This window comes from Mus caroli, unplaced genomic scaffold, assembly GCF_978045245.1.
Source record: "Mus caroli unplaced genomic scaffold, Mus_caroli_1 scaffold_13, whole genome shotgun sequence".
NCBI lineage: Eukaryota > Metazoa > Chordata > Mammalia > Rodentia > Muridae > Mus > Mus caroli.
Genome location: NW_028227268.1, coordinates 17290670 through 17306975, shown reverse-complemented (window position 1 = coordinate 17306975; position 16306 = coordinate 17290670). Strand labels below are relative to the sequence as shown.

Here is a 16306-nt window from a genome sequence, read left to right as displayed (position 1 = left end):
CCTTAAGGTTTTGTAGAATTCAACATTGACATTCTGGATTTTACTTTGTTGAGAGACTTTTCATTACTGACTCAATTTCATTAACTCATCTTTGGTCTGTCTGTGTTTTTATGTCTTCTTGACTCAGTTTGGCAGGTTATGTGTCTTCAGAAAATTATCCATTTAAGTTTTCCAATTAATTAGCATGTAGATGCGTCTCTAGTAATACATTGTAATTGTGATATATACCACTTTTAATATCTCTTTTTCAGTTTATAAATTTATCTGAGTCCTTCTTAGTTGACTAGTCTATGTAAAGGATTGCCAATTTTGATATCATCTGTAGAAAAGTAATTGTTGATTTCACTCATGTTTTATAATATGTTTTACGCTGTGTTTTATTTATTTCTTCACTGATCTTTGGGTTTGATTTTTCCTCTTGTACTTTTGGAGTTTGTTCTTTCTTTCCTTTTTGGGAGCATAAGTTAGATCTGGTGTGTTTGTTTGAAATATTTCTCTTTGATTTTGGTGTTGGCGAATATTGTTTAAAGTTTCTTCTTACTAGGACTTTTGTTGCTGTGTGTTATAAGCTGTGAATCCAATTTCACTTATTAGAAGAATAATTTTAATGTTCCATTTTGTTTTAGTGACCTACTGTGGCCAGTATTTAGCTACTTTGTGGGTTCTTCTTTCTTTTACCCTTCTCTGCCATTTTCAAACCTCATAACACTGCATAGAAGAGAAAAAAGAACAAAGGGGAGGGGTGACATTATCATTAGACTACTTCCTGCTGATTAGGTATGTTAAATTCCTTGGGGCAAGTTTGATCTTCACCATCAGGACATCTAATGTCTTCTTCTTGCTGTTTCTTCTTTGCATACAGCTTTTTAACATACCACAACCAACAGCAAACACCCACAACCAAACAACCTACCACAGCCAACAACAACAACCCATCTATGGGGGCTCTAGCATTTATAAACGTGCTGAACAGTCTCAGTGTTCCAAATGTCACACAATTGCAGAAACTCTCTTCAGGTGACAAAACCCGCACAAGGCAAATCGTGGTCAGCTGCTAGGGGCAATAGCTCCATGTTTCACACTTGGGGTTAAAATGAAAATCTAGTCTTATAATATTTCTGTGTTTTTAAAGAAACCGAAATTCTCACTAAATTTTCCTCCTTCTGTCTTAAGTCATTAATTGTGCTGTGTTTACTGAGTAATTATAAACAGAGACATTTTCAGTGTGATAAGTGCTGTTTGGATCAGGGGCCAAGGTCTTTAGGAAACCTCTTTTGCACAATTCTAATCTTTATAAGTTTTGATGGCATCCATAGCTTTTCATTTCCTAGAGAAATATGAACAAACTTGTGTCCCCAGTACAAAGCTTTTGCAGACTTCTATTCTGATGTTAATGCATCCTTATAGTATATAGGATGATTTAATGTCACAGTTTTCCTATAACCTGGTGACTCTCAGCTGTTATTGTCTGAAAAGTCTCATAATTTTTGCTGTGGGGCCCAACCCAGGCTCGCAAAGCTATTCACGGATTGTAAGAAATTACCTTGGATATCTCTCTTGGACCTACATCCATTGGTCCAATAATAGCCCTTGCTGCATCATCACCTGCACACTCCTGGAAACCTAGGCCTTCATCCCAGTTTGTATTCTGAAAAAACATTACACTAGAAATGCCTTGTTCACTTTTCTGGCTCAAAATACCATATTTGTTGAAGTTAACACACCAGGCATTTTGATATCTGAGACTTTGAGTGACTTGGTCACAGTTTCTTTGCAAATGACTAAATTTCCCACAACTGAAGTACTTGGCATTTTGATAGTGAAGACCTCTGTCTTCACTATCTGACCTATGATATTAGCATGATACACTTTAGAACCAATATCAGTTGTATCCCTTATCTAGTCATCCATGGGTACTGCCTGCACCTTTAATGGTCTAATAATTTTTTTACATTCAGTATTTGCATTTTCATACACCAAGGTTTCTATCAACACCTGTCTTTCATCAGGGTCTGACATGACTTTGTTCACAGATGAGACTAGTCTTTGCCAAAAATAAGTAAAGCCTTCTCCAGAACCTTATATAATCTTTGTAAATGAAGTGAACCATTTCCTTAACTTTGTCTCAAGCTCTTAAAGCTGCTAAACAACATTGTTCTATAGTAGTATCATCAAATAGAATTTTGCCCTTGTATATCAGAGAACAGTCCTTCATCTAGGGACTGGTCTTTGACAATATTCATTCCCCTTGCTGTATTTCACTGTTCAGTACTGATGGCTTCTCCCCTCCACCATGTTAACCCTTGTAACTGTGGACCTTCCAGTATGGGGAATAATTCTATTTTGAGTAGCCCAGTTATTTAGAAGTAATTTCACATACAGAGAGTGCATTCCATATGGAATTATGGCCTCTTTAAAGTGCCTTAGACCTATCATTTCCATAGGATGTCATCCTATCTCATCATAATCTTGTTACACCCCATTAGCCAGCATGTGCTATACAATTACTGGGAAGCTTATGGTGATTTTGTAATTCCTGGTCACCCCTTCTCTATCTCTGATGGCACAGTTGCCTTAGAGTAAACCTTTTTTTCAAAACAGGATGTTTTATCTTTTCTCTGAACCTGTTGCCCTGCATGATCTCCTCCTCCTCCTGGGCACTCACTGGGCTCCTTGCCCCACCCAAGGGCTTTAGGCATCAGAAACCTGAAAGCAATAGCCATGAACTACCTTCTAGCACAGTTTCTTCCCTTCTTTCTTCCTAGGGGAAACTCCCATCCTCTTGTTCAGTCATCAGGGCTGAGCCTCTTATTTCTTCCCCATTCAGTGCTCCTTGCCTCCACAGTGCTTCCATTTCTACCTGCATTTTTCCAGTTGCATAATCAACTCTGCAACTCTTTCAGAAATTAGAGAGCAGAGTGACCCTTTTTGTTTTCTCATCCCAGCCATTTAATGTTTCCCAGACTCCTTCATTTCCATTTGCAATTTTTCCAACTGCTTAGCCATTCTCCCAACCTTTTTTGAAACAAATAGAAGAAGAAGAAGAAGAAGAAGAAGAAGAAGAAGAAGAAGAAGAAGAAGAAGAAGAAGAAGAAGAAGAAGAAGGAGGAGGAGGAGGAGGAGGAGGAGGAGGAGGAGGAGGAGGAGGAGGAGGAGAAGGAAAGAAGAAGAAGGAGGAGGAGGAGGAAGAGGAGGAGGAGAAAGAAGAAAAGAAAGAAGAAAGAAGAAAGAAGAAAGAAAAGAAAGAAAAAAGAAAAAAGAAAAAGAAGAAAACAGCCAGAAAATCCTCTCCAGGAGCAAAGCAGGGGATATCCCAGAAGGAGCAACCACAATGATTTGTTTTTTGCTGGCATCTTGAAAAAGAACATCCATTCCTTCATCACCTGCCATTTCCTCTATGGTATTTGAAATCAAATTTCTCATTTTGCCTAGCCCCTCATCTGAGTGCCACTTGTAGGTTGTCTTTGGCTACTTCATGGGTTCTTTCTTCAACCCTTCTCTACCCCCTTTCCCATCCTTTTCAACTCCCTCCAACACTAGATAGAGGAGAAAAAAGTGATAAAAAAGGGAAAGAAATTGACATCATGGTTAGATGACTTCCTGTTGATTAGGGATGATGAGTTCCTTGGGGCAAGTTTGATCTTCACCATCAAGATATATAATTTCTTCTTATTAGTTCTTCTTTGTGCATGACTTCTTAACAAACAACAACCCAAAGCAAACAACCACAACCAACAACCCATCTAGGTCAACAAGAACAACTCACCTATTGGGGCTCTAGCATTTATATACTCACTGAAAATCTCCTGCATCCAAATGTCACACAACTGCAGAAACTTTCTGCAGCTGGCAAAATCATGCCTCTGCTAAAGCATGGAGTAAATCATAGATAGCTACTGGGAACAATCTGAAGCCATCTTATATCCTACACTTGGGATTAAAATAAAGCCTATTCTTTTAATATTTCTGTGCTTTTAAAGAAACCAAAATTCTCACTATATCCACTCTTCATTAACTAGCATGGTATGCAATTCATGTATTTGAATAATTTTCAAGGTGGCTAGTATTTTAATTTGCTAGTTTTATCCTTTTGCCATAAAAGATAAGTGATATAAATTTTTTAGAAAATGTATTGATACTTATTTTATGGTATAATAATACAGTTCTTTCATGGAGAATATCTTATGTTTTGATAAAAATAATGTGTATTCTGCAGCTATTAGATGAAATGTCTTGTCAGTGTCATTAGGACTATAGTATCATCTAACTTATGTTTTTTTTCATTTATTGTTTTGTTCTGTCCATTGATGAACATGGGTATTGAAGTATCTCTGCAGTATTATATTGTTATCTATCTCTCCTTTTAGTTAGAATAATGTTTGTTTCATAAAATTGATAGCTAGATGTTGGCTATGTATATATTTAAAGTTATTATACATTTTAAATTGATTTCTTGATCATCATATAATGACCTCCTTTGTCTACTTTTGCAGTTTTAAGATTTTTAATTATTATTTTATGTTACTGGGATGCTTTTCTTCTTTTAAAGTTTCTGTTCTACTATCCTGTCTCCAGGTTTTCATAGCTATACGTTTCTTGTCTTTCTTTTCCTGGATTTCTCAAAAGGTAGCTATTTACTTGTTGTTGTCTCTTTATTCATTAAGGAGATAAGCACTGGATATCTCTATTCAGTCATCTTGCAATTTTGTTATTTATAGAAGATCTAAGAACTACATCCCTATGGAGACCAAGAGACCATTATCCTAAGTTTCAGTCTACAGAATTATTGATGTTCTCAGTTCTCAACTTTGTATAAATAGATCCCCAAATCTATAGTCCACTATTTATTACTTTTTAAATTCAATATTATGTCATATTATTCTCTGAGGTTCATCCATACCATTGCATGCAGCAGTAGTTTATTAATTGTCATTGTTGGATTTTACAAATAAACTGTAATCAAATAGAGACCTTTAAGTATTCCATTTGGAGTGTAGAATGATTTTTAATTACTTGATTGTTCCTGAATACATTTCTGTAACATTCCATTACATAAACATACTAAAATTTATTCTTATATTTTATTATCAAAGATATTTCTAATTTGAGGCCATTATAAACCATTATACTAATAAAACTACCCTTGTATTTGCAGTCTGATGAATGTAAAAGCATGACTCTAATCATATAAGATATTTTATTGTAATGTTACTATTGTTAGATTTTGAGATATTCTGATGTATAAAATTAAAATAGAAAACTTTTTCTTTTTTATTAACTGGAGGAGTTTGTGTTTAATTATGTTAGAGATGAAACATTTCCATATGGGAAGATTTTAAAGTACCAGTTCAATAAAAATAATAAACATAAGACTCCATGCTGTGGATCTCTTGTCTCACTAGCATGGCTATAGCATAGCTATATGGACTATCAATATATCTTATAACACTTCCATCATTGTCAAATAGTGTTTTGTTAGAATTTTATTCCTTTGTTATCAATATTGAAATTTCTTGTATAATAATCATAATAGCCTTATTAGTATATTAGTATCTGTTGGAATGGTAGTGATGTCTCCTTTGATGCTGGTGATAATCTTTGTGTTTTCTTTAACTGTCTCTTTTCTTTATCACTCAGTAAGCTATTTACCAATTTTGCTCTTCTTTCCAACACTCAACTTTGAGCAATATCAGTTCTTCCTGTTTAAAATTTCTTTAATCCTTTCTTTTCTCTTATTATCTATTTTAGACTATTTTTAGGGGAGAATAAGTTTGTTGTTCTTTGCTTAGATAAAATCTAGGTTATTTAACTTTTCATCTTTTTTTAGTATATATGTTTAAGACTAATTTTTCCTCAACGTGTCTTTGCTTTATTCCACAGTTCTAATTGTGATTAAATTAAATACATATTCATTTCTATTTAGAATATATTTGACATGTGGTTTATTTAGAAACATACTCCTTACTCTTTAAACATATGGACATTTTCATAAATCACTCACTCTTTATTTTTACTCTAATTACATACACAAAATTACATATGTATTTGTACCAATTTTACAAATACTCTTTAAGTGACTTGAATTTCAAGTGTGAGATGTTATTTTATAATCATTATAGTGACAAAATTTTAAAAATTAAAACAATTCTCTGGATCTGGATCTTAAGGTTTATTGCTTATCAAGTTGCTATGCCTTAACTTGTCCTCATCATTTGGGATTATAATTAAGAAAACATTTCATATTCCTTTGCTTTTCCTTGGAGGAGGAGAAATTGATGTCAGTGACATGGAAAATGTCATAAAAGATGTGGAGAGAGAGAGAACATCTAGAGAACAGCTGGAGCGTGAGAAGTCATTTCCATCTCATGGTGAACATTTCTAAAATTAACTTTCGAAACAGTTGATATGCCTTCCAGAGAGTTAGAGCAGTCATCAAGGCTGTTAGTCAGCATTACCCATGTTTGTAGAGTTATAAGGGAGTTGTGATTACACCCTTAGAAATTTGCATTAGCCAATGACAATTTATATGCATGCTATGTATACATAATTAAACTATGATAATTACATAACTTTATAAATAAGAAATATAATAGTAAACATCTGCAATCTCAGATGTAGCTAACTTTATTATTTAGAAATATATAAACTGTCACTTAAAATGCACACATGCCTTTTCAAATCCTAAATCTTGCTGTCAGGGATAAGGAATACTGAGGGTTATCTTTCATTGCGTTGAGGTATACTGGGTTAAGGTCCATGGGGAAGTGGAAGGAGGAAGGGTGTAGATGTGATTCTGGGGCTTTCTATACCTCTTTTGCTTCCAAGTAATGACAGGGTGTTTCTATGCCAACTCTAGCCCATTTTTAGCTCCTGAATAAATGACATGGAGACCTGATAAATGTGTTAAAGGCACTATGCTGAGCAGATATTCATCTTTCTAACCCTCTAAGGATGCCTCTTTCTCAGCCACATGGTCCTTTACCTGCAATCTGAGTCTTGCCCTGCCTTGCTTTTGCTCTATGTATGTCCTCGTGGCTGTCCTCTCCTCACAGCATCATGGTGAATCCTCCTGGACATTCTCCTCTTTCTCCTCCCCACTACCCACACACCCTGACTCCCGTTTTGCTTGGGGCCCCCAGACTGTGATAGGAAGTTCTGCTCTATTCTTTTCTCCCAGCTATAGACTTAATCAATTCTTTATTAACAAATCAGAGGTGATGGAAAAGAATTTATATACATCATTGAGACAGGAAGTACTCCAAATATCATGTCAATGCCAATGTCAGGACTGCAACCAGATCTCTGGGAACAGCTATCAACATCTGAATACACAGTACACAGTCCATCCTCTCACAGGAGGGAGTTGTATAAATATACTGATAAAAGAAAGGGGGTTGTAGTAGGAAAAAAGTGAAACAAGGAAGTGTTTTTGTTAAATCTATTTGGTGTTAATAACTGTCTCAGGTACTAAAGAACTGACACATCACAGTAAGAATTTTGGCTATATAGTATTTTGAGATGGACCCACTCTGAGAATGAAGTAAATTTATGGATTGTGTTTGTGAGCATAAGATGCTTTGTTTACTTTAACATAATAGCTATTTTCAGCCACCATTTGGGATATGTATTTCCTAATAGCTAGTGGAAATATATAAGGGCAGGCTGCCACAATGTGTGAAAGCTATTGAAAATGAAGGAAATACAAATCAAGAGCCTGGATTAGAGCTGGAGCGATGGCTCAGTGGTTAACAACACTGGCTACTCTTCCAGAGGACCTAGGTTCGAGTCCCAGCACCCACATCACAGCTCACAAACACCATAACTCCAGTTCCAGAAGGTCTGATACCCTCTTCTGACCTCCACAGGCACCAGGTACATAATTGGCACACAGATATACATGAAAACAAAACACTCACGCATATAAAATAAGAAGCAAATTAGTGGGAGTACTTTGGTTTTTTTTCCTTATTAATTTTACTCATGTCAATTTCATATATATATATATATGTATGTACACATATATACATATATGTATGTATATAATTAATTTTAGTAACAGTGCTTGATATATACTAAGTAATTCCCTCTGATTTTTAAAATATATCCTATTTATTTTAGGGTCCCTTAAATGTCAGCAGCAGAAGTAACAAAACTGAAATAGACATCAAATTTGAGAGAAGCTCATAGCTTGAGAATTGGTGACCAAATGAACCCTACCATTTGTTTAATTATCTGTGTTAAAACTTTTAGATTTGGTATTTAGCTGCTATAGATAATCTTAATTATTTCTTAATTCTCCTTTAGCCTGTATTTTCTCATATGTTTGTTTTCAGTATTTAATAAAAGCAAATAAAATTGATTTCCGTTTAGTGACAACTCCCTCTAGCTCTGAAGGACCTTGCTTGGGGCATCTTTTTATGATGACATGGGTAACCATGGTGATAGAGATTTAGGATTGTGTATTTTGACTTGAATCTCACCTTCCTCTGGCCTCTGTCTTTTGTATGGATGCAAGTTGATGTTCGTAATCTTGACAGTCTACTTGGAAACATGGCATTCAAACTGATTCCTGAGGAATTTCCGGAGTCAGCTTCAAAGTTAGCAGTACACAGTAAGTGATTCCATAGCATTGTACCCTCGAGAGAGTTTGGAGCTTGAAGCTGATGTTTCTGATAGTGTTTGTTTAGTTTTGGTAAGAATAAGCTTTTCCTTTTAATTTAGTAATATAAAGTGATTTAAAAAATATTTATTTACTATCTGTAACTACACTGTAGCTGTCTTCAGACACTCTAGAAGAAGGCATCAGATCTTATTACAGATGGTTGTAATAGACATCAAATTTGAGAGAAGCTCATAGCTTGAGAATTGGTGACCAAATGAACCCTACCATTTGTTTAATTATCTGTGTTAAAACTTTTAGATGTGGCTGCTGGGGTTTGAACTCAGGGCCTTCAGAAGAGCAGTCAGTGCTCTTAACCACTGAGCCATCTCTCTATTCCTGTAACATGATTTTTTTTTAACCATTCATTAATTCATTCATCAAATTTTTCTGGGCACTTAGTAATCATATGTTTACATATATTTGCATAGTACTTACATTGTATTAGAATTAAAGTTAATTAACCTAGAGATGATGATTAAAATGTCTAGAAGATTGTATATAGGATATATCCAAATACTCTGCTATGTCCTATAAGGGGTTGAACATCCCTGTTCTGCTGGTCCTAGAACCAACCATCTGTGAAACAACTGGATTTATCGTTACATGGTCTTTTGCTTCACTCTTTTTTTTTTTTTTCAGTTTATACTTTTTTTTTAATATATTTTTATTACATATTTTCCTCAATTACATTTCCAATACTATCCCAAAAGTCCCCCATAGCGCCCCCCACTTCCCTATCCACCCATTCCCATTCTTTTGGCCCTGGCATTCCCCTATATTGGGGCATATAAAGTTTGCAAGTCCAATGGGCCTCTCTTTCCATTGATGGCCGACTAGGCCATCTTTCGATACATATGCAGCTAGAGACAAGAGCTCCAGGGTTCTGGTTAGTACATCATGTTGTTCCAACAATAGGGTTGCAGATCCCTTTAGCTCCTTGGGTACTTTCTCTAGCTTCTCCATTGGGAGCCCTGTGATACATCCAATAGCTGACTGTGAACATCCACTCCTGTGTTTGCTAGGCCCCGGCATCGTCTCACAAGAGACAGCTATATTTGGGTCCTTTCAGCAAAATCTTGCTAGTGTATGCAATGGTGTCAGCGTTTAGAAGCTGATTATGGGACGGATCCCTGGATACAGCAGTCTCTAAATGGTCCATCCTTTCATCCCAGCTACGAACTTTGTCTCTGTAACTCCTTCCCTGGGTGTTTTGTTCCCAATTCTAAGAAGGTGCACAGTGTCCACACTTTGGTCTTCATTCTTCTTGAGTTTCATGCGTTTATCAAATTGTATCTTATATCTTGGGTATCCTAAGTTTTGGGCTAATATCCACTTATCAATGAATACATATTGTGTGAGTTCTTTTGTGATTGTGTTACTTCACTCAAGATGATGCCCTCCAGGTCCATCCATTTGGCTAGGAATTTCATAAATTCATTCTTTTTAATAGCTGAGTAGTACTCCATTGTGTAAATGTACCATAATTTCTGTATCCATTCCTCTGTTGAGGGACATCTGGGTTCTTTCCAGCTTCTGGCTATTAAAAATAGGGCTGCTATGAACATAGTGGAGCATGTGTCCTTTTTACCGGTTGGGACATCTTCTGGATATATGCCCAGGAGAGGTATTGCTGGATCCTCCGGTAGTACTATGTCCAATTTTCTGAGGAACCGCCAGACTGATTTCCAGAGTGGTTGTACAAGCTTGCAATCCCACCAACAATGGAGGAGTGTTCCTCTTTCTCCACATCCTCGCCAGCATCTGCTGTCACCTGAATTTTTGATCTTAGCCACTCTGACTGGTGTGAGGTGGAATCTCAGGGTTGTTTTGATTTGCATTTCCCTGATGATTAAGGATGTTGAACATTTTTTCAGGTGCTTCTCTGCCATTCGGTATTCCTCAGGTGAGAATTCTTTGTTCAGTTCTGAGCCCCATTTTTTAATGGGGTTATTTGACTTTCTGGAGTCCACCTTCTTGAGTTCTTTATATATATTGGATATTAGTCCCTTATCTGATTTAGGATAGGTGAAGATCCTTTCCCAATCTGTTGGTGGTTTTTTTGTCTTATTGATGGTGTCTTTAGCCTTGCAGAAGCTTTGTAGTTTCATGAGGTCCCACTTGTCAATTCTCGATCTTACAGCACAAGCCATTACTGTTCTATTCAGGAATTTTTCCCCTGTGCCCATATCTTCAAGGCTTTTCCCCACTTTCTCCTCTATAAGTTTCAGTGTCTCTGGTTTTATGTGAAGTTCCTTGATCCACTTAGACTTGACCTTAGTACAAGGAGATAGGAATGGATCGATTCGCATTCTTCTACATGTTAACAACCAGTTGTGCCAGCACCATTTGTTGAAAATGCTGTCTTTCTTCCACTGGATGTTTTTAGCTCCCTTGTCGAAGATCAAGTGACCATAGGTGTGTGGGTTCATTTCTGGGTCTTCAATTCTATTCCATTGGTCTATTTGTCTGTCACTATACCAGTACCATGCAGTTTTTATCACAATTGCTCTGTAGTAGAGCTTTAGGTCCGGCATGGTGATTCCACCAGAGGTTCTTTTATCCTTGAGAAGAGTTTTTGCTATCCTAGGTTTTTTGTTATTCCAGATGAATTTGCAGATTGCACTTTCTAATTCGTTGAAGAATTGATTTGGAATTTTGATGGGGATTGCATTGAATCTGTAGATTGCTTTTGGCAAGATAGCCATTTTTACAATGTTGATCCTGCCAATCCATGAGCATGGGAGATCTTTCCATCTTCTGAGATCTTCTATAATTTCTTTCTTCAGAGACTTGAAATTTTTATTATACAGATCTTTCACTTCCTTAGTTAGAGTCACGCCAAGATATTTTATATTATTTGTGACTATTGAGAAGGGTGTTGTTTCCCTAATTTCTTTCTCAGCCTGTTTATTCTTTGTGTAGAGAAAGGCCATTGATTTGTTTGAGTTAATTTTATATCCAGCTACTTCACCGAAGCTGTTTATCAGGCTTAGGAGTTCTCTGGTGGAATTTTTAGGGTCACTTATATATACTATCATATCATCTGCAAAAAGTGATATTTTGACTTCATCTTTTCCAATTTGTATCCCTTTGATCTCCTTTTGTTGTCGAATTGCTCTGGCTAGGACTTCAAGTACAATGTTGAATAGGTATGGAGAAAGTGGACAGCCTTGTCTAGTCCCTGATTTTAGAGGGATTGCTTCAAGCTTCTCACCATTTACTTTGATGTTGGCTACTGGTTTGCTGTAGATTGCTTTTATCATGTTTAGGTATGGGCCTTGAATTCCTGATCTTTCCAAGACTTTTATCATGAATGGGTGTTGGATCTTGTCAAATGCTTTTTCCGCATCTAAGGAGATGACCATGTGGTTTTTGTCTTTGAGTTTGTTTATATACTGGATTACGTTGATGGATTTCCGTATATTGAACCATCCCTGCATCCCTGGGATGAAACCTACTTGGTCAGGATGGATGATTGTTTTGATGTGTTCTTGGATTCGGTTAGCAAGAACTTTATTGAGTATTTTTGCATCAATATTCATAAGGGATATTGGTCTGAAGTTTTCTATCTTTGTTGGGTCTTTTTGTGGTTTAGGTATCAGAGTAATTGTGGCTTCATAGAATGAGTTGGGTAGAGTACCTTCTGTTTCTATTTTGTGGAATAGTTTGTGAAGAACTGGGATTAGATCTTCTTTGAAGGTCTGATAGAACTCTGCACTAAACCCATCTGGTCCTGGGCTTTTTTTAGTTGGGAGACTATTAATGACTGCTTCTATTTCTTTGGGGGATATAGGGCTGTTTAGATCATTAACCTGATCTTGATTCAACTTTGGTACCTGGTATCTGTCTAGGAACTTCTCCATTTCATCCAGGTTCTCCAGTTTTGTTGAGTATAGCCTTTGGTAGAAGGATCTGATGGTGTTTTGGATGTCTTCAGGATCTGTTGTTATGTCTCCTTTTTCATTTCTGATTTTGTTAATTAGGATGCTTTCCCTGTGCCCTCTAGTGAGTCTGGCTAAGGGTTTATCTATCTTGTTGATTTTCTCAAAGAACCAGCTCCTTGATTGGTTGATTCTTTGAATAGTTTTTCTTGTTTCCACTTGGTTGATTTCACCCCTGAGTTTGATTATTTCCTGCCGTCTACTCCTCTTGGGTGGATTTGCTTCCTTTTGTTCTAGTGCTTTTAGGTGTGTTGTCAAGCTGCTAATGTGTGCTCTCTCTAGTTTCCTTTTGGAGGCACTCATAGCTATGAGTTTTCCTCTTAGAAATGCTTTCATTGCGTCCCATAAGTTTGGGTATGTTGTGGCTTCATTTTCATTGAACTCTAAAAAGTCCTTAATTTCTTTCTTTATTCCTTCCTTGACCAAGGTATCATTGAGAAGAGTGTTGTTCAGTTTCCACGTGAAGGTTGGCTTTCTATTATTTGTTATTGAAGATCAGCCTTAGTCCGTGGTGATCTGATAGGATGCATGGGACAATTTCAATATTTTTATATCTGTTGAGGCCTGCTTTGTGACCAATTATGTGGTCAATTTTGGAGAAGGTACCATGAGGTGCTGAGAAGAAGGTATATCCTTTTGTTTTAGGATAGAATGTTCTGTAGATATCTGCCAGATCCATTTGATTCATAATTTCTCTTAGTTTCACTGTGTCCCTGTTTAGTTTCTGTTTCCATGATCTGTCCATTGGTGAAAGTGGTGTGTTGAAGTCTCCCACTATTATTGTATGAGGTGCAATGTGTGCTTTGAGCTTTACTAAAGTTTCTTTAATGAATGTGGCTGCCTTTGTATTTGGAGCATAGATATTCAGGATTGATAGTTCCTCTTGGAGGATTTTACCTTTGATGAGTATGAAGTGTCCCTCCCTGTCTTTTTTAATGACTTTGGGTTGGAAGTCAATCTTATCAGATATTAGAATGGCTACTCCAGCTTGTTTCTTCATGCCATTTGCTTGGAAAATTGTTTTCCAGCCTTTCATTCTGAGGTAGTGTCTATCCTTTTCTCTGAGATGAGTTTCCTGTAAGCAGCAAAATGTTGGGTCTTGTTTGTGTAGCCAGTTTGTTAGTCTATGTCTTTTTATCGGGGAGTTGAGTCCATTGATATTAAGAGATATTAAGGAAAAGTAATTGTTGTTTCCTGTTATTTTTGTTGTTAAAGTTGGCATTTTGTTCTTGTGGCTGTCTTCTTTTAGGTTTGTTGAGGGATTACCTTCTTGTTGTTTCTAGGGCGTGGTTCCTGTCCTTGTATTGGTTTTTTTCTGTTATTATCCTTTGAAGGGCTGGATTCATGGAGAGATAATGTGTGAATTTGGTTTTGTCGTGGAATACTTTGGTTTCTCCATCTATGTTAATTGAGAGTTTGGCTGGGTATAGTAGCCTGGGCTGGAATTTGTGTTCTTTTAGTGTCTGTATAGCATCCGTCCAGGATCTTCTGGCTTTCATAGTCTCTGGTGAAAAATCTGGTGTAATTCTGATAGGCTTGCCTTTATATGTTACTTGGCCTTTTTCTCTTACTGCTTTTAGTATTCTATCTTTATTTAGAGCATTTGTTGTTCTGATTATTATGTGTCGGGAGGTGTTTCTTTTCTGGTCCAGTCTATTTGGAGTTCTGTAGGCTTCTTGTATGTTCATGGGCATCTCTTTCTTTAGATTTGGGAAGTTTTCTTCTATAATTTTGTTGAAGATGTTTGCTGGTCCTTTGAGTTGAAAATCTTCATTCTCATCCACTCCTATTATCCGTAGGTTTGGTCTTCTCATTGTGTCCTGTATTTCTTGGATGTTTTGAGTTAGGATCTTTTTGCATTTTACATTTTCCTTGATTGTTGTGCCGATATTCTCTATGGAATCTTCTGCACCTGAGATTCTCTCTTCCATCTCTTGTATTCTGTTGCTGATGCTCGTATCTATGGTTCCAGATTTCTTTCCTAGGGTTTCTATCTCCAGTGTTGCCTCATTTTGGGTTTTCTTTATTGTGTCTACTTCCCTTTTTAGGTCTAGTATGGTTTTGTTCATTTCCATCATCTGTTTGGATGTGTTTTCCTGTTTTTCTGTAAGGACTTCTACCTGTTTGATTATGTTATCGTGTTTTTCTTTAAGGATTTGTAACTCTTTAGCAGTGTTCTCCTGCAATTCTTTAAGGGATTTTTGTGCTTTCTCTTTATTGTCTTCTGCCTGTTTAGCAGTGTTCTCCTGCATTTCTTTAAGTGTGTTATTAAAGTCCTTCTTGAAGTTCTCTATCATCATCAGGAGATATGCTTTTAAATCCGTGTCTAGCTTTTCCGGTGTGTTGGGGTGCCCTGGACTGGGCGAAGTGGGGGTGCTGGGTTCTGATGATGGTGAGTGGTCTTGGTTTCTGTTAGTAAGATTATTACGTTTACCTTTCGCCATCTGGTAATCTCTGGGGTTAGTTGTTATCGTTGTCACTGTTTAAAGATTGGAGCAGAAGCTGTGTTCCACTCACCAGCAGTCTCTAAATCCTGCGCCGGGGGTCGTGGGTAGCTGACGGTACCCCGGTGCTGGTCCAGCCGGAGGAGGCCTGTGGTCCTACACAGGCCGTTTTTCTGCTTCCCTAACTAATGCAGTCTCTGGTCCCGCGTGCAATTGGATTGGAGCAGAAGCTGTGTTCCACTCTCCAGAAGTCTTAAGATCCTGTGGTGGGTGTTGTGGGTAGCTGATGAGTGTCAGCCGACCCTGCGCCCCAGCTGCCCCGGTGCTTTTCTGACCGGAAGAGGGTTGTGGCCCTATGTAGGCCGGATTTCTCTCTCCCCAACCAGAGCAGTCTCAGGTCCCGCGTGATTGGACTGGAACAGAAGCTGTGTTCCACTCACCAGCAGTCCCAAAATCCTGCGGCGGGGGTCGTGGGTAGCTGGCGGGTGTCAGGCAACCCTGCGCTCCCGCTACCCCGGCGCTGATCCGGCCGGATGAGGCCTGTGGCCCTACTCAGGCCGGTTTCTGCTTCCCTAACTAATGCAGTCTCAGGTCCCGCGCAATTGGATTGGAGCAGAAGCTGTGTTCCACTCACCAGCAGTCCCAAAATCCTGCGGCGGGGGTCGTGGGTAGCTGGCGGGTGTCAGGCAACCCTGCGCTCCTGCTACCCTGGAGCTGATCAGGCCGGATGAGGCCTGTGGCCCTACTCAGGCCGGTTTCTGCTTCCCTAACTAATGCAGTCTCAGGTCCCGCGCAATTGGATTGGAGCTGAAGCTGTGTTCCACTCACCAGCAGTCCCAAAATCCTGCGGCGGGGGTCGTGGGTAGCTGGCGGGTGTCAGGCAACCCTGCGCTCCTGCTACCCCGGTGCTGATCCGGCCAGATGAGGCCTGTGGCCCTACTCAGGCCGGTTTCTGCTTCCCTAACTAATGCAGTCTCAGGTCCCGCGCAATTGGATTGGAGCTGAAGCTGTGTTCCACTCACCAGCAGTCCCAAAATCCTGCGGCGGGGGTCGTGGGTAGCTGGCGGGTGTCAGGCAACCCTGCGCTCCCGCTACCCCGGCGCTGATCCAGCCGGATGAGGCCTGTGTTCCTACTCAGGCCGGTTTCTGCTTCCCTAACTAATGCAGTCTCAGGTCCCGTGCAATTGGATTGGAGCAGAAGCTGTGCTCCACTCACCAGAAGTCTTAAGATCCTGTGGCGGGTGTTGTGGGTAGCTGGC

The 16306-nt window shown here is 38.4% G+C and overlaps 1 protein-coding gene across 1 annotated transcript in view; it reads left to right on the top strand.

Moving 5' to 3' along the window:
- Nucleotides 1-16306, top strand: part of Efcab3 (EF-hand calcium binding domain 3) — a 418970-nt gene that overhangs the window by 127811 nt on the left and 274853 nt on the right. Inside the window, exons 47-48 of the mRNA XM_085829216.1 lie at nucleotides 6264-6368; nucleotides 8516-8611. Coding sequence (XP_085685342.1) covers nucleotides 6264-6368; nucleotides 8516-8611 — 201 coding nt within the window. The remainder of the gene's footprint in view (nucleotides 1-6263; nucleotides 6369-8515; nucleotides 8612-16306) is intronic.